Here is an 18,888-nt window from a genome sequence, read left to right on the forward strand (position 1 = left end):
ATTACTAATATATATATATAATATGTATATATAATATGTATATATATATATATACATATACACACATACACACACACTGCAAAAGAATAAATGTAGACAGAGCTAAGAGTCTAAGAAAATATCTGGTCAGAATAGTATTATTATTTTTTGTTCTCTCCCTCAAATGATCTGGGCCTATAGCCAAAGGCTACTTTTATAGCAGACACTCCGGTGACTTATTGTTATAGAAGCCTAAATGTTATAGTTTCTCTACATTTCATATGAATATGACTTGGCCGATTAAGCCACTTTCAGGTTAATACATGCTAGAGTTCTCCTGATGGACTATTCCACGATCAAAAGTTGAAGGTGTTTTTGAATAACCCAAAACATGGGAGGCTTAAGGTAAAAATAAGAGCGATAGAAAAAACAATAGCAAAATATAAAAATCTATTGCGAAATTTGAAAAAACCCTTAGTTGAGCAAAGCATTAAGTGAATTGATACATGCATGCAAGCGAGGCTAAAAATATATATAATATTCCATCCTTGCAAACCAAACAACCAAAAAGCCTAATCCTACTGATTGAAATATCATAAAAGCATTAAAAGACAAATTAAAGTTGAGTATTTTCCAAACTATTCAAAAAAATAAGTGTTTAAAAGTCCACAAGTTGAAGCTTTTAAAAATGGGAATAATATTGAAATTCAGAGTCTATGCTATTCTCAATTACAGATTTATTTTGAATGACAAGAAGTGAAATTGAGCAACCTATACCAAGATGGAAAAATCGAATGTCAAAAATATATATATTTTTTTAATTTAGGAGACATCTGAGGAAATCTTAGGAAAAGATGCATAGTTCGCATAGGCCCATTTCCATATTAATCTAGCAATGTGCGACCTACAGTTGAAGTGGGAAGTTTACATACACCTTAGCCAAACACATTTAAACTCAGTTTCTCATAATTCCAGACATTTAATCCTAGTAAAGATTCCCTGTTTTAGGTCAGTTAAGATCACCACTTTATTGTAAGAATGTGAAATGTCAGAATAATAGTAGAGAGATTTTTTTTATTTATCCGTTATTTGATTTATTTAATATTTTATTTATTTCATCACATTCCCAGTGGGTCAGAAGTTTACATGCACTCAATGAGTATTTGGTAGCATTGCCTTTAAATTGTTTAACTTGGATCAAACGTTTCTGGTAGCCTTCCACAAGCTTCCCACAATAAGTTGGGTGAATTTTGGCCCATTCCTCCTGACAGAGCTGGTGTAACTGAGTCAGGTTTGTAGGCCACCTCGCTCGCACACGCTTTTTCAGTTCTGCACACATATTTTCTATAGGATTGAAGTCAGGGCTTTGTGATGGCCACTCTAATACCTTGACTTTGTTGTGCTTAAGCCATTATGCCACAACTTTGGAAGTATGCTTGGGGTCATTGTCCATTTGGAAGTCCCATTTGCGACCAAGCTTTAACTTTAACTGATGTCTTGAGATGTTGCTTCAATATATCCACATCATGATGCCATCTATTTTGAGAAGTGCACCAGTCCCTCATGCAGCAAAGCAAAGCACCCCCACAACATTATGCTGCCACCCAGGTACTTCACGGTTGGGATGGTGTTCTTCGGCTTGCAAGCCTCCCCCTTTTTCCTCCAAACATAACGATGGTCATCATGGCCAAACAGTTATATTTTTGTTTCATCAGACCAGAAGACATGTCTACAAAAGTACAATCTTTGTCCCCATGTGCAGTTGCAAACCGTAGTCTGGCTTTTTTATTATGGTTGTGGAGTAGTGGCTTCTTCCTTGCTGAGCAGCCTTTCAGGTTATGTCGATATAGGACTCGTTTTACTGTGGATCTAGATACTTTTGTACCTCTTTCCTCCAGCATCTTCACAAGGTCCTTTGCTGTTGTTCTGGGATTGATTTGCACTTTTTGTACGTTCATCTCTAGGAGACAGAATGTGTCTCCTTCCTGAGCGGTATGACGGCTGCGTGGTCCCATGGTGTTTATACTTGCGTACTATTGTTTTTACAGATGAACGTGGTACCTTCAGGCATTTGGAAATTGATCTCAAGGATGAACCAGACTTGTGGAGGTCTAAAATTTCTTTTCAGATGTCTTGGCTGATTTCTGTTGATTTTCCCATGATGTCAAGCAAAGAGACACTGAGTTTGAAGGTAGGCCTTGAAATATATCCACAGGTACACCTCCGATTGACTCAAATGATGTCAATTAGCCTATCAGAAGCTTCTAAAGCCATGACATAATTTTCTGGAATTTTCCAAGCTGTTTAAAGGCACAGTCAACTTAGTGTATGTAAACTTCTGACCCACTGGAATTGTGATAGTGAATTATAAGTGAAATAATCTGTAAACAATTGTTGGAAGAATTACTTGTGTCATGCACAAAGTAGATGTTCTAACTGATTTGCCAAAAGTATAGTTTGTTAACAAGAAATTTGTGGAGTGGTTGAAAAAAAGTTAATGACTCCAACCTAAGTGTATGTAAACTTCCAACTTCAACTGTACCTACAACACATAGTAGCCTAGGCCTAATAAGAGAGGAGGATGAGACAAACTTGCCAATCAGTTTACAATTATCCCGTTTTGAGGAGAGCAGAGTGGCTCTGCAGCCCATGATGATTTACTACCCATCACAAGACATGAGGCTCGTTGACTGTCACTCTCTCCTTCTGCGTGCTTCAGCACACACAGACAGTGTCATAGCCTAGGCCTGTCTTTTGTGCCAGAGCTCCACCAGAGCTCACATTAAAAAAAAAACATTCAAAAAAATGTGGCTCAGCTAAACATATTTTGTCATGTCATGATTCCTCAGCATGTGAGCGTAATTACAGTTTTATTTTTTATTTTACCTTTATTTAACTAGGCAAGTCAGTTAAGAACAAATTCTTATTTTCAATGACGGCCTAGGAACAGTGGGTTATCTGCCTGTTCAGGGACAGATTTGTACCTTGTCAGCACGGGGATTAGAACTTGCAACCTTCCGGTTACTAGCCCAACACTCTAACCACTAGGCTACCCTGCCGCCCCCACAGTCTACGGGCAAGCACAGAAAATCAGTCACCCTTTTGGAATATGGTTTTACAAACTTTTTTTATTGTTTGGACAAGTGACTTCAGCTTTCGGAAAGTTAAAAAAATATATATAATAAAATCAGAAGGACAAGTGATTAAAAAAGTTAATGTCAAGCCCTGACCGAGCTACCAGGATTATCAGCACAGCTAGTTCCTAGTGTGTGGTGGACTGGGGAGGAAAAAAACAGAGCACGCAGAGTCTGAGAATGCTAGAAATGTTTGCCGTGCACAGCCACAACAAATACAGCGAGGCAGACTGGAATTCATCACTAGGCCTTCAGCAAGTATCAGAAAGATGCTAAAAAAAAGCACAAAAGACGATTAGCTTGAAGGCAAAATGGTTTGGGGGGGGGTTGCAATTTCATGGAAGACTTTCTTTGTGTCAGGTTAGCTAGGTGTGTATGACTGAAATGCAATAGTGGACATTAATAATCCCAGTTAATTATTGACGGTGTGTTCATTATTAGGGCAACTCTTCCATCTTTTCCAGATTTAATTTCATTCTCCACTGGTGCAGATATCCCAGCAAAGCTCCATCAGTCTGGGTTGTATGTGGCGACATGAAGAACCAGTAACTCTACAGTTTCTATAGCAAGCTATTTGACTGGTTATACTTTGTGTGCTGGGTGTCAGTCTTAAAAGACAAGACAAATAATTTGAAAGTGGATTGTTGAAAGAGGCACAGCAACACTCCACAGAAAGGCTGTGTGGCCGAGTCCAAGCAAGAAGAACAATGTGCATTATGCAGCATGTACCAAAGGTCTGCAGCTCGACAATAATATATTTATAGCAGTGAATGGACGGAAGAAACAGCGCAGGGGTATCCATCCATCTGGGAGAGCCAGGGGATATCCTGGGTAAATTGGTCACACAAGACACAATGTCCATTACAGAAAACTTACTCCAGCCAGGCCTTGTGCAGTGTCCAAACACACAAAGCTCAGCCAAGGGCACAAACTATCATATTAATCTAACAATTTAGCCCTACTTCCAGCAAAGCAAGAGAATAACCATTCAGGCTTCACTTCAAGAAACACATTTTGATGATATAGTGTTTGTCTTGACAGCTTGAACTGACTGCCAAACTGAACATTGAACCATCTGTGTCTACTGTGTATCACTCAGTAACATGTCTGTGGGCTTCTACAAAAGTGGCGTGTGGCATGTCTAACTTTTCATGGATAACTAACTGATGCAAGCAGGGAATGGAACCGCCTTAAACCAATAACAGTGCTAGGATCAGGAATAAATGTGGGGAATGTTTTGGGAGAACAACAACTATTACGTACATTACATTTTTTTTTAAGTCTCACTTAATTTGCATTTGTAATTCCACCGCTGGTTTTGTACTCCCTGATTGGCAAGTAAACAAAATGGTTATTTACATTCCATTATAAAATCATTCTTTGTTTAACAAATATTTGACTGTTTGTGCTTTTTAATATGGATGGCGGTGGAAAAAGTTATTTGATGAGGTTGCGGACCAAATCCTGAATCTCAAGTGAGCCATTGTGTGGCGGTATGTACAATGCTGCCACCACCAGGCATTGCACGTAAAGGCATTGAGAGGCTGTGACAGTGTTATGCGTCCCAGATCTCATCAAGAAACTAGTAGGAAGGCTACTTACATGCATAACATCAGAAAAAGCTCTGATTACTGATGTAGTTAACTAGCATGGACGCCCTGTCTAATAGTGGATTTATCCATTTTTATTACATGGAATTCAAAATATTGTGCCGGGCAAATGGAAGCCTTTACAAAAATAGATATTCGGCTCAATCAATTAGATACACATGTGAGTGAGAAAACTCCAATTGCCCAGAAGGGGATATAGAAAGTTGTGTTGTATTTAAATTAGATTTGAATAAATATGCCTGTTAGTTTTCCTACCACATTAGGGCAAAAACCAAAAATACCTTTCATTACATTGAACAAAACAACTATCATCCTCCGATGCATAACTAAACACAACATACCAATGGTATTAAGCCTAATTATTACATATACTGTAAGAAAAGCATGGCCAACTGTAGCTTGACTGAGGATAAAACAGATGTGCTTGCTTGCCTGCTGTATGCATAGTTACATGCCTCCTATGAAGCTCAGATGAGCCACAGTTCAAACGTGCGAAATGCAGCTCTCTTCCATTGAAAACACAGGCAATCGAGATCATGTCAAAGCACCTGTATAACAATCCATGTGTAGATGTAGCGCTCCACACACATTTGCCCAGCCCTTCACTTTGGAATGTTGCCCATATGCAATGACACTTCTGGCACTACATTAATATAGGTATTATATGCTAAATGAATTAGTCTATTTCAATAAGCAGGAATAGGAAGTTCGATTATTAGACGCCCCTTACTTTTTATAGATGCTAATCTATTTTAAGCAACGGCTTGCTTTGATAAGCTTAGGCTTTCAAAGGATCTCAAAACTTTTCAGACAAGTCTGTGTCAGTCTGACAGTCACCCTTAGTGTAGATTAGTAAATGTTCCATTCAATAAACATATGGTATACCAACTTGAAACGGACGTGAAATTAATAGCATCAGGAGCATTGGACAAAATGAATAACCAAGTAACGCACAGAACATTTCCCTCTACAAAACAAGCTGTCATGGGGTACCTAACAGAAATTCAACTATTGTGGTTATGAATCATGTAAATAATTGCCATTTTGCCAGAGTACAGCCATGATCCAAAATGGAAGAACAATTCGACATTATGCTACAGTGTATTTGGTGAAATAGCGTACCACAGCGCTGACTACATTCTAAAAGTTTCCAATGCGCTGGGATGGGGCACGTCGGTCTGTTTACACTAGAGCTATTTACTGATCAAAGGGACATCAAACAACCCTATTCCAACTAGCCATACACGAATTTCTCTGTCGAACAATAAATGCGTAGGAAGTAACATTATAACGTTACAGGCTTTTCGCCAGAAAACTTGGATGTTGTACTGCTAGACACTGGACTGCCTTCAAGACAACGAACTTCGGAATGCGTTCTTCGACGGAAAGCGCGACAGACCCGTTAATCATAGGCTACTTCAAATTCCTGGGCTTTTTGCAATACAAACAAACAAAATACACTACACAATAAATTATTAGTCTTACCTTTGAATACTTCTGCTCGAACTGTAAGCAATACGCTGCCCGCAGCAATTAGACAAGTTAAAAGTCTATCCATTGCGGTAGAGTATCGCGAACGTTACCCCCAGCTCCGGGGTAAGATCAATTCTACTCTTCCGCTGTAATAGAGGAAAATATTCCGTTTTACAGTTAACGTGCCCGGTACCTACTGGGAGTGTTCCCCTGTCTGTCTTTTCCTACTGGGTTACTTGTGTATCTTTCAAGAGCCTCCACTCGGATAGTGACTTCGCTTGCTGCCAGGAGGTAACTGACGTCACTAAGCTCGGAGAAAAGCTCGAGACAGTGCGCGCTCCAATAGAGGCGTCATTATGAGCTCCATTTCAGTATCCAGATGGAGTGATTGGTTCTTTCATACTTTCCCTCAATTTGCTAGAATTCTTGCGGGAAATACTTACCCACCGATAGATTCTATTTTAGCCTAGCCTACACGTTTTTAAACTGTGGAGTCAAAGTTTCACTTTCAGATACTTAAACCTGGTTTCAAGCACAACTGTGGTTGATAAGTTGTAACGAGGGAGGGGCGCCCCATTTCACACCAATGAAGATTCCATAGGATCCTAATAGGAGAATCCTTGCATCTTGTATATCTTATTGCTTCGAATTTAATTGAGTATCATATGATATACAACTACGTCGTAATTAACATTACTTTAAGTCTAATTTTGATTAGGTTTGTAAGGGGTAGTTTGATAATGTTGTTATGTTAAACAAGCTAGCTAACTTAGTGAATAATTGTTCCGACCAAAAAGCACATTCATTAAACGTAGTCCTATTTCTGACATCATAGGTAGGAAATAGGAAGCTTCGATGAGCACGTGAACGCAGCAATGGGAAGGCAAGACAGAACTGCATTTTTTGGCTCTATGCAAATAAACAAACTAAACTAAAATATCTCTGAACACCCTATTATTATGTTATAATTGTAGGCTATGGCACATTTTACCTCCTTTGTCCAATTGTATGACATCAAAGGGGAGTCATGCCACTTTCAAGACAACTTGGAAACAGACATTTCCGACTTGGAAACTCTTTGTAGAAAGATAAGTTCCGAGTGGTCTGCCTTGAACGTGGCATCAGTCACTGCTATGTTGACAGTGGCTCAGTTGTAGAGCAATGTTAACCATGATGCCACACATGGTCAAATCAGCACTATAATAAATGGAGAATATCAACAACAACAAAAAGACACAAAAATATATAAGAAAAAATGAATGGAGAAAAGCAAGACCCCCCCCCCCCCCCCCATCTACAGCACCACTTATTATTTCAAACCATGCACCGCTTGACTGACTGAAGTTGAGCCTTATTTTCCAATTGGAGAGAATGTCTGCTCCTCCCTTCTTTGGTTCAAGCTGCACATAATTTGTCCCAGAATTATGCAAGATTTACGAAGCAGAATGAAATGTGTCAAAACCGACAGATTTTTAATGAGGAGTCACTATCTGTGAGAATTTTACATCTGGATCTATAGCTTTTCAAATGATTGAGGGTAAAGGCCTTTTAGACTGTCTCTTGATGGCAGAATGTTAGCCTTCTTGTTAGTTGTGTGTTTCAGCACATTCATCAGAAAATGACAGAGCATACAATATGTCACACAATTAAGAAATTGGATTGCTAATCAAGTGTGTGTGATTTATACTGTACTGAGAATTTATTTGCAAACTTCGCTGTGTAGGATGTCCTATAATATGTCAAACAAAGACCTAAGAATGGTCCAGCCGGCATTTAAAGATGCCCATCTGGCCTAAAAAGTTACATCCTACACAGTGTTGGGGAGTAGTGAACTGCATGTAGTTCAACTAGTATTTTAACTACATTTTGTAGTAGCTTGGTGGTGGTTGAACTAAATTTTAATCTTGGTAGTGTTTTCAGTAGTTAATGACCTTTTTGACATGTAGCAGTGTAGTTAACTAGTGGAACTACACAGCTTTTTTAGTTAAAATAAAATACGGGTAAATTAGGCAATTATTTCCTTTGTTGTTTGGCATCAGACCTGCCTAATTCTCACTTGAAACATATTTGTTGTGTTTAATAGGATAAATTACACATTCTGTTAACAGTGATCTGTTTTTGCAAGTTCTAGTCTGTAACACTTCAGATTTACATATGATAATTTTTTACTTAGTTTGAATGTAGTGAACTAATTTTTCAAAGTAACTTTAGTTAATTAAAGTGTGCCTGGGACCAAAGTAACAAAGCCTACCATCAGTAACACACTCCGCCGCCAGGGACTCAAATCCTGCAGTGTGTGTCCCCCTGCTTAAGCCAGTACATGTCCAGGCCCGTCTGAAGTTTGCTAGAGAGCATTTGGATGATCCAGAAGAAGATTGGGAGAGTGTCATATGGTCAGATGAAACCAAAATATAACTTTTTGGTAAAAACTCAACTCATCGTGTTTGGAGGGCAAAGAATGCTGAGTTGCATCCAAAGAACACCATACCTACTGTGAAGCATGGGGGTGGAAACATCATGCTTTGGGGCTGTTTTTCTGCAAAGGGACCAGGACGACTGATCTGTGTAAAGGAAAGAATGAATGGGGCCATGTATCGTGAGATTTTGAGTGAAAACCTCCTTCCATCAGCAAGGGCATTGAAGATGAAACGTAGCTGGGTCTTTCAGCATGACAATGATCCCAAACACACCGCCCGGGCAACGAAGGAGTGGCTTCGTAAGAAGCATTTCATGGTCCTGGAGTGGCCTAGCCAGTCTCCAGATCTCAACCCCATAGAAAATCTTTGGAGGGAGTTGAAAGTCCCTGTTGCCCAGCAACAGCCCCAAAACATCACTGCTCTAGAGGAGATCTGCATGGAGGAATGGGCCAAAATACCAGCAACAGTGTGTGAAAAACTTGTGAAGACTTACAGAAAACGTTTGACCACTGTCATTGCCAACAAAGGGTATATAACAAAGTATTGAGATAAACTTTTGTTATTGGTAGCTACTGTAACAAAATAAAGTAGAAAAAATATACATACAAATTTAGCTTCCAGTCAATGTCTCTAGGCCATGTTGAGAATTATTGTTAAGATGCAATTGTAACTGAGTTTATAGCCAATAGTGTTCCGAAGTTAGAGCTAAATGTCTCATGGCATCGTCCATATCGGTTATCATTTTTGGTCTTACCGGTATGTCACGTTAGCTTAATCACCAATTTCTCAGCCTCTGACTATCACAGAAATACAACACTTTGAATAAATAACAGAAATATGTCAGAACTTATTGCCACTCAACTCCATTATATTGTGGAGTTGAGAGTTCTCAGCAAGGCCATGTGCAGGTAATGCCTGCAAAATGCATGTGCCATAGGCCTTTCCAGACTACCAGTGCTTAATTTGAGCCGGATCCTGCCGGCACCTATTTGCCTGGATCCAGTACTTCTCACGGCATGATTTATTAATTGTTTCACTGTTCGCACTTTGGACATTCTAATAAGAGGTGCACGGTGTACCCTCCGACACATTGGTGCGGCTGGCTGGGTTGTGTATCGGATGATGCATGACTTTCAACCTTCGTCTCTCCCGAGCCCTACGGGAGTTGTAGCGATGAGACAAGATAGTAGCTACTACAACAATTGGATACCACGAAATTGGGGAGAAAAAGGGGTAAAAAAATAAATAAATAAAAAGAGCGATCAGCATTAAATCAAGTTGCCTCCTCGTTATTTCTCACGCTCCCCAGAAAGATCATAATGTAAAAGCACAGTGATCCTGTTGTGTGATCATCCTATCCTGCCATACTGATTTCAGGCCTGCTCTCTTATTTGTACATAGAGGTTATGGGGAGGGCCGGTGGGGTAAGTAACTGATCTTGACACAGGTCTTAGTTGTGGTGGTCAGCTACTGAAGAGGTCCCTACGTAATCAAATCAAATCACATTTTATTTGTCACATGCGCCAAATACAAAAGGTGTAGCCTTGTAAGTAACCTTACAGTGAACTGCTTACTTACAAGCCCTTAACCAACAATGCAGTTTTAAGAAAATACCTAAAATAGTCTGGGTAGCCATTTGATTAGATGTTCAGGAGTCTTATGGCTTGGGGGTAGAAGCTGTTTAGAAGCCTCTTGGACCTAGACTTGGCGCGCCGGTACTGCTTCCCGTGCGGTAGCAGAGAGAACAGTCTATGACTAAGGTGGCTGGAGTTTTTGACAATTTTTTGGGCCTTCCCCTGACACCGCTTGGTATAGAGGTCCTGGATGGCAGGAAGCTTGGCCACGGTGATGTACTGGACCGTACGCACTACCCTCTGTAGTGACTTCCGGTCAGAGGGCGAGCAGTTGCCATACCAGGCAGTGATGCAACCTGTCAGGATTATCTCGATGGTGCAGCTGTAAAACCTTTTGAGAACCTGAGGACCCATGCCAAATCTTTTCAGTCTCCTGAGGGGGAATATGTTTTGTCTTGCTCTCTTCACGACTGTCTTGGTGTGCTTGGACCATGTTAGTTTGTTCGTGATGTGGACGCCAAGGAACTTTAAGCTCTCAACCTGCTCCACTACAGCCCCGTCGATGAGAATGGGGGTGTGCTCTGTCCTCCTTTTCCTGTAGTCCACAATCATCTCCTTTGTCTTGATCACGTTGAGGAAGAGGTTGTTGTCCTTGCACCACACAGTCAGGTCTCTGACCTTCTCCCTATAGGCTGTCTCATCGTTGTCGGTAATCAGGCCTGTATCGTCGGCAAATTAATGATGGTGTTGGAGTCGTGCCTGGCCGTGCAGTCATGAGTGAACAGGGAGTGCAGGAGGGGACTGAGCATGCACCCCTGAGGGGCCCCTGTGGTGAGAATCAGCGTGGCAGATGTGTTGTTACCTACCCTTACCACCTGGGGGTGGTCCGTCAGGAAGTCCAGGATCCAGTTGCAGAGGGAGGTGTTTAGTCCCAGGGTCCTAAGCTTAGTGATGAGCTTTGAGGGCACTATGGTGTTGAACGCTGAGCTATCGGTAGTCGGTAGTCATTTAGGCAGGTTAGCATTACTGCTAATCCCGTCAGTTCAGCATGACCACCGGCAGCTCCACTAGCTAGTAGGCCTACTAGCGAGTCAGACTCAGCGGGAGAGGGAGATAGGGACCTGGAGTGGAGCGTTGCAGTGCACCCACCGACAAAGTGCTTGGAGCAAGTGCAATTTGCCGTTCAAGAACAAGCAAATGGATAACCACTGGCTTGTCACGCAGATTTAAAAGTTTGGCCGTACAACATGCAAAAAGGTAGGGAGCTTGGGTCTAGAAATGACTGGAGGGATTCAACTGGCAATAGAGTGGGTGGGATGTAGAGTCAATTAACATCCTATGACTCAGACATAAACATTTAAAAAACAAAGAGCCCTCAGAAAAAAGGTTTTTGAACATGTCCGAACCAAGGCGCATTTGGTGGCAGCAAGCCTTTTTGACAAGGCTAAAGAGGACACCCAGGTAATAGTTAACACTCAAAATGAAAAAATAGACACCACAGCCAGAGTCTTCAGAACAGCCTTAGAAAGAGGCTAAATGTCACAGCCACAGGCCCGCGCATGGCTTTGAGAGCAAGAAGTTGACTCTCAGGAGTTAAATGGACTTGACATGGGGATAGTCATTGTGGGAGGTTTTGAAAACTAAGGTAAGGCACTTTTTTTCCTTTACAAACTTGTTCGGTACTGTGAAGGTAATCTGAATATGTGCTTCATATTATCACATAGGCAGGAAGCCTATATATTGTCATATGTGTGTTCTGCTGTAGCCTACATTGATTTATTTTATTTGAAGTTATATTACGATATTGTGATATTTGTTCTACTGCTACATTGATGTCTTGAAAATGAAATTACATTATGCAAGTAATAAAGTTTTCTAATCGCCAATCATCCAAGTACATTATGCAAGTAATAAAGTGATCTACTTTTCTAAACAATTCAAAAGTAAGCCGCAACACAGGAGCCATGTGACCAAATAGTTATAAGAGCAGGCTACTAGGAAGTGTGATGTAAAAATAGATACTCAACTGTGCCAGTGAATTGTTCTGATAGCTTTGCCAGGAGATTCCTTGAGACCACTGTTGCCCTTTTATTTAGCTCTACAAACAAAGGGCAGTCAGATTTACGTGTCCCATAAAATCACAGCACCTAGACACATAATATGGAAAATAAGCATGGGCTTGGCTCAAGCACATCCTAGGATTGAAAAAAATGCATGTTCTACAGAATTCCCAAAGTGCTCCATTCAGCTCAGGCTGCTTGCTTCCTGGACCCACTGCATGTGGTGGTGGTTTTGGGTATTGCATCTTACTCCTTCAGAAGGACCCCAACCCTATACAGTACATCTGTATCTGTCATTCACGGAGTTGTAGAGTAATGCAAAATGAACAGATTTTCTTGTGTAGCTACTAACTCCACTGATTTGGAGAGATACTGTTTCTTTGTTCATGACACACTATGTGAACTCATAAGGCCAGGGACTGTGTGCTAAAGAAGGAGCAGAGACAGACTAAACTGACACCATCTCAAACAAGGACCCAATAAAAGACAACTCTGACTTTGTTTTATGGAGGCCCACATTTTTATGAGAACTGTTGACTAAGGCTGATGTGTAGTTAGACATCATACAGAGATAGGCTCTCAGTCATAAAAACACTACTGTGAATGGCAGCTTGTTGACATTCTGCTGGGGAATTGATGCACTAGGGGGAATATTCAGACTGAATGAGTCAGGAATTGTTCATGCAACAGAGTCCTGGGGCCCCCCGGGTGCACGTTTTGTTTTGTGCCCTACCACTACACAGCTGATTCAAATGACCAACTCATCATCAAGCAGGACCGATTTTGGGAAACCCTGCTATAGAGCACGGGTCAAAGTCATTCCACGGAGGGCCAAGTATCGGCGGGTTTTCGCTTCACCCTTGTACTTGATTGATGAATTAAGGTCACTAATTATACTGAACAAAAATATAAACGCAACAATTTCAACAATTTTACTGTTACTGTTCATATAAGGATATCAGTCAATTTAATTAAATTCACTAGGCCCTTATCTATGGATTTCACATGACTGGGCAGGGGGGCAGCCACCTAGGCCCAACCACTGGGGAGCCAGGCCCAGCCAATCAGAATGAGTTTTTTCCCACAAAAGGGCTTTATTACAGACAGACATACTCCTCAGTTGCATCAGCAGTCCGGGTGTCTTGTCTCAGACAATCCCACAGGTAAGAAGCCGGATGTGGAGGTCCTGGGCTGGTCTGCAGTTGTGAGGCCGGTTGGACGTACTGCCAAATTCTCTAGAACAACATTGGAGGCGGCTTATGGTAGAGAAATGAACTTTACAGTTCTGGTGGACATTCCTGCCAATTGCACACTCCCTCAAAACTTGAGACATCTGTGGCATTGTGTTGTGTGACAGAACTGCACATTTTAGAGTGGACTGTTAATGTCCCCAGCACAATGTGCACCTGTGTAATGATCATGCTGTTTAATCAGCTTCTTGATAGGCCAAAACCTGGCAGGTGGATGGATTATCTTGTCAAAGGAGAAATGCTCAGTAACAGGGATGTAAACAAATTTGTGCACAAAATTTGAGACAAATAAGCTTTTTGTGCGGATGGAACATTTCTGGGATCTTTTATTTCAGCTCATGAAACATGGGACCAACACTTTACATGTTGTGTTTATATTTTTGTTCAGTATAGTAAGGAACTCCTCTCACCTGATTGTTTAGGTCTTAATTGAAAGGAAAAAACAAAAATCTGCAGACACATTTCCTCTTTAAGGAATACCTAGGATAGGATAAAGTAATCCTTCTCACCCCCCCCCCCCTTAAAAGATTTAGATGCACTATTGTAAAGTGGCTGCTCCACTGGATGTCATAAGGTGAATGCACCAATTTGTAAGCTAAATGACTTAAATGTAATGTAAATGTGACACCCCCGCTGTAGAGCAACTGAAGAACCCTGTTTGAGTCCCTTCTAAATGCATCCTTCTTACATCCGGAAAAAACAGGGTTTCCACCCCGTTGCTTTCCCCTATTTTACAGTGTCAGATCAGAGATTTCTTCATTGAAAGAAGGAACGTTGCATATGAAAGGGATTAGAACAGGGCCACGGTCTCATCATGTACATTTTGAATTGTTCAGTGATGCAGTTTTGTCCTTGAGTTGGTTTTCGGGCCAGGCAGGCAGGAAGGCAGGCAGGCAGGCAGGCAGGCAGGAAGGCAGGCAGGCAGGCAGGAAGGCAGGCAGGCAGGAAGGAAGGCAGGCAGGCAGGAAGGCAGGCAGGCAGGCAGGAAGGCAGGCAGGAAGGCAGGCAGGCAGGCAGGCAGGCAGGCAGGCAGGCAGGCAGGCAGGCAGGAAGGAAGGAAGGCAGAGACTGATTAGCAGACCTGCTCTACCTCACCTTATCTCAGCTTAAACCCTAGTCATCCCAGTCGCCTGCTTCACAATTGTTCAGGGGCATAAAGCCGTGACATTTTGATATGTAATTACGTACTCTGCATGAGGAAATCAAGACTAAAATGTCCTCCTGATAAAAGTGAGGGATAATGAGATTGAGCTCAGGACATACACAACATAAAATTGTTAATGACAATTTCATCACTATGGATTCCTACACTGCTATCTGTAAAATGTATGGATACAGTGGATAACTAACCGTCAAGGTACAATATCTGAATGTCAAGGTGACAAAACAGTGCTTCCTTATCATGTAAAACCACAGTGAGACAAACTATGTTGTTCATGGTGATAATCTCAGGACCTATACAGTGCTGTTAGCCTTCCAGATTATTTGAGGTCTTGTTCAGCAGGTGGGAGATTTTTTTTTCAACTGAGTGAAAAGGGGAGTTATCACCCGATCTTGCCCAATAAGAACACAGATTTAAAATAATTTTGCAAAACATTTTGCTCCTGTGTGCGATACTGAACACGACCCTGGATCGTCTTCATTAGGGCATGCAACATAAAATGTTTTTAAACATTTTGCCAGAGAACATTAAGATGAACATTTCTTATTGGACAAATGCAGGTAGGTAGTCCCTCCCTCCTGTTTCAGTCTGTTTTCTTCCATTTGGTGCATAATGAACCCAATGTTAGTGCTGATGTTGGTGCTGTCACCTGACTGTACTGTGAAATCCTCAGCCCCTGCCACTGACATTTTCTTGCTCTCTTTTGTATCCCACCATCATCTGACTATCTAACACATAGGATTCACAGCTAATCTTGTGCAACCAAACCCAAATAAGTGAATTGCTCAGAGTGGCATAGTTTTGCCCAGACATGTTATACATTGACCAAAGAAAATGTCAGGGTGTCCAGCCAGTTGAATGTGAGTTCCAGAAAAAACTGATACAATTCCTGAAAGAGATATCATCCCACTAGGATTAGTGTCTGTTTTGCTTATACTCTTTCCATGCAAGTTAGTGTGTACATTTTTTAAACCTTATTTTACCAGGTAAGTTGACTGAGAACACATTCTCATTTACAGCAACAACCTGAGGAATAGTTACAGGAGAGATGAAAGAGACAATTGTAAACTGGGGATGATTAGGTGGCCGTGATGGTACAGTATAAAGACCCGACTGGGAATTTAGCCAGAACACCAGGGTTAACACCCCTACTCTTACAATAAGTGCCATGGGATCTTTAGTGACCACAGAGAGTCAGATCACTCGTTTAACATCCCATCCAAAAGGGACGAGCCCTACACAAAGCAATGTTTCCAAACACTACCCTGGAGAATTGGGATATTTTATTTAGACCAGAGGAAGGGTGCCTCCTACTGGCCCTCAAGCACCACTTCCAGCAGCATCTGGTCTCCCATCCAGAGACTGACCAGGACCAACCCTGCTCAGCTTGCCAGTAGTGGGATGCAGACATATGCAGACAAGACAAAATAAATCAATTGGACTCTCGTCATAGCAGAAAGATTACAACATGTCTTGATGATTGAAAACTTCTGAAAGGAGATACTGTACATGGACAGGATTAAGTTGTTATAGACACATCCACATGTGTTTGTGTGAACTGATAATGGCTCCAATATTTCAGGGGATGGACAAGGGTGTTGATTTGTTAGGGCAACGTTTGAAATGTTCTGAGTTCTCCATGGCAACCTAATTGAGGAAATTTTGGGGGGTGGCAGCGTAGCCTAGTGGTTAGGGCGTTGGACTAGTAACCGAAAGGTTGCAAGTTCAAATTCCTGAGCTGACAAGGTACAAATCTGTTTTTCTGCCCCTCAACAGGCAGTTAACCCACTATTCCTGGCAGTCATTGAAAATAAGATATTTTTCTTAACTGATTTCCTAGTTAAATAAAGGTCAAATAAAATGTTGTCCATTTGAAACTACCACAGGGGTGCGTAGTTCTCACATTTTGTGTCACTTAGTCTGCTGTGATAGGATTCATTTATATGCAAGACACATAGCCAGCTAAAGTAAAGGATGAGAGGGATACCCTTTAATGAGATATCTTGACAAGAAAAGATGTTTCCAATGATTTGGAATTGTCTCCAGCAAATTAAAAACTTACTGAGATGCCGTATCAAGGAAAACGTGGATAAATAAATGAAGGTATACATCACAAAATTCAATTAACACTGAGTGTTGAAGCGTTTATGTTATGCCATTTTGATTCCCCAAACCAGACATTAAACCAACTCAAGCATGCAGTCTCTCCACTGCATAGTAACGTTAGACTTCTAATAGTCCTAAATGGAATAACAAATGGGTGCTGGCATGGCATTAGAACTGGACACAAAGCATGGAATGAGCCGGAAGAAAGAGAGAGTGAAAGAAGGACGAGAGGAGAGGTTACCTCAACACTAAACAGGTCTGCTCCTTCAGGACAATGGAACACAGGGTGACCAAGATAAAGTGGTTTAATCAGCGGCCTTAGAGAACAGGAGAAAGGAAACAAGGAAGAGAGATGGACGAAAGATAGCGGGCCAGGAGCATCTTTCTCTCTTCACCCAGGGAGAGAACACAGATAACTGCCCCCCTGCTCCCCCCTTTCTCACCCCTCAACCCCACCCCTCTTCCTGGAAACAACATGAGCCACATCCCAGGGGAAAAGCTAGGACACAGATGCAGGCTACCGAGGAGGGAGCAGGACAAAGCGTGCTACCCTACAAGAAGGACTTGAGTGTGCTGCAATCACCCGGGCTGGGATGGGACTGTCCATTTAACCTTGCGAAAAGCCCCTAGATAAGAGCCGGAACACAATGGAACCCATTCATTATTCGCTCAGAGGCTGGATGACACAAGGCCTGAGGAGGCGGAGAGGAGGAGACAGAGAGGAATGTGCATTTGTCCGAGCTTGTACCACACACTGTCTAATTCGCTCTTTGCTTTTCTTTAGAGAGCAGAGAGGGTGTCGGAAAGGTGTTTGGAGGTTGTGAAAGTTTTCATCCAACACATCCCATGGCATGAAGATCATCCAGTGCAGTACACTAGCGGATGTGTTTGGACTTGTCTCCAATGTTTGATACTGTAGCTGTATGTGTAACAGTGGCAACAGGGGTGGTGAAGGCCACAGATTGTCCAGACAGATATTATTGACTAAAGACAGAGGGGATTATGGGAAAAAATTGGTTTCATGGACTAATATCTAACACGGATGAGGTTGTCTTTCCAGCAAGAAAACAACACAGACACAATACCTGCTAACACACAAACGCACACACGCACGCGCACGCACACACATACACTTCATTCTGCTGCTGGACCATTCATCCATGGTTACCAGTGAAAGGTATTTCTATCCTTTGGCGGCCAAACCCTACGTGTGGGTGCCTATATTTGTTTTCAATGTTGTGTGTGTGAGCATGTGTCTGAGAGGGATAGCGAGATAGTCTGCTGTAAAAGTATGTGTTTTTAGTACCAGAAAAACCACACAGGTCGAGCCCATTCCAACAGGAGACCCCACTCCTGTAGGTCTTGGCAAAACACAGTGCTCATCAATCACTCATTACCTCAACCTGAAGACTTCCCTGTTTTTGGCAGAAGCGTGTGTATATGGTAATTGAGAGGTTTGGGTCTCGTTTGCAGAGGACGCAACAGGCTCTGGGTTGGCCAAGTCTGTTTTACTAGCCAAATGGAACACTGGAACTCAGCGTTTGAGTGAAGGTGCTTAGCATTAAAACATGGACAAACTTTTCTTTCTATCTGTGTGCAATTGAGATTAATGGCCACTGCTCGATGAAGATTAGCTTTTTTAATGTTTGATAAGTGTTGTAGAGGTGTCATTCGGGTTGACAGAAAATCCTTACTCGTGTCCAAATCTAAATTGCATTCAAAACAAACAACCGCACAAGACGAGCCATGTCAGCAGAGGTCACTGTAACTCAATGTACCACCCTGGAGCAATCATAGTGGCTCACCTCAATGCCCAAGCCTCATAGTCGTTTTGAATAGTAAATCTCAGGGAACAGACTTTTACAAGCTTGCCTATGACATTCTTTATATGTATCAGAATGTTAATGTGTATATCACAAAAGTTACAATTGACTGCAAGTGACAAATACATTGTGTGATGTCTATATGGATTGTCTGAGATGGAGTCACGAATAGTTCAGGTTGAATGTCTATGATGTTGATACAAAGTTTCTAAAACACACATTCACTTTTACATAAACCATTTTGTGTTGTGTGAGATTTCTGAGTTCACAGAAATATTTGAGGCAAAGTGTTTTGGGAAT

The 18,888-nt window shown here is 41.6% G+C and overlaps 1 protein-coding gene across 1 annotated transcript in view; it reads right to left on the reverse strand.

Moving 5' to 3' along the window:
• The window catches only part of LOC115131044 (receptor-type tyrosine-protein phosphatase mu), a 319,957-nt gene extending 313,459 nt beyond the window's left edge, over positions 1 to 6,498 (reverse strand). Inside the window, 1 exon segment of the mRNA XM_065019405.1 lies at positions 6,209 to 6,498. Within this exon segment, the coding sequence (XP_064875477.1) occupies positions 6,209 to 6,281 (73 nt within the window). The 5' untranslated portion in view covers positions 6,282 to 6,498.
• Positions 6,499 to 18,888: the final 12,390 nt, after the last annotated feature.

Source organism: Oncorhynchus nerka, linkage group LG6 (genome assembly GCF_034236695.1).
Source record: "Oncorhynchus nerka isolate Pitt River linkage group LG6, Oner_Uvic_2.0, whole genome shotgun sequence".
In the NCBI taxonomy this organism is placed as follows: Eukaryota; Metazoa; Chordata; class Actinopteri; order Salmoniformes; family Salmonidae; genus Oncorhynchus; species Oncorhynchus nerka.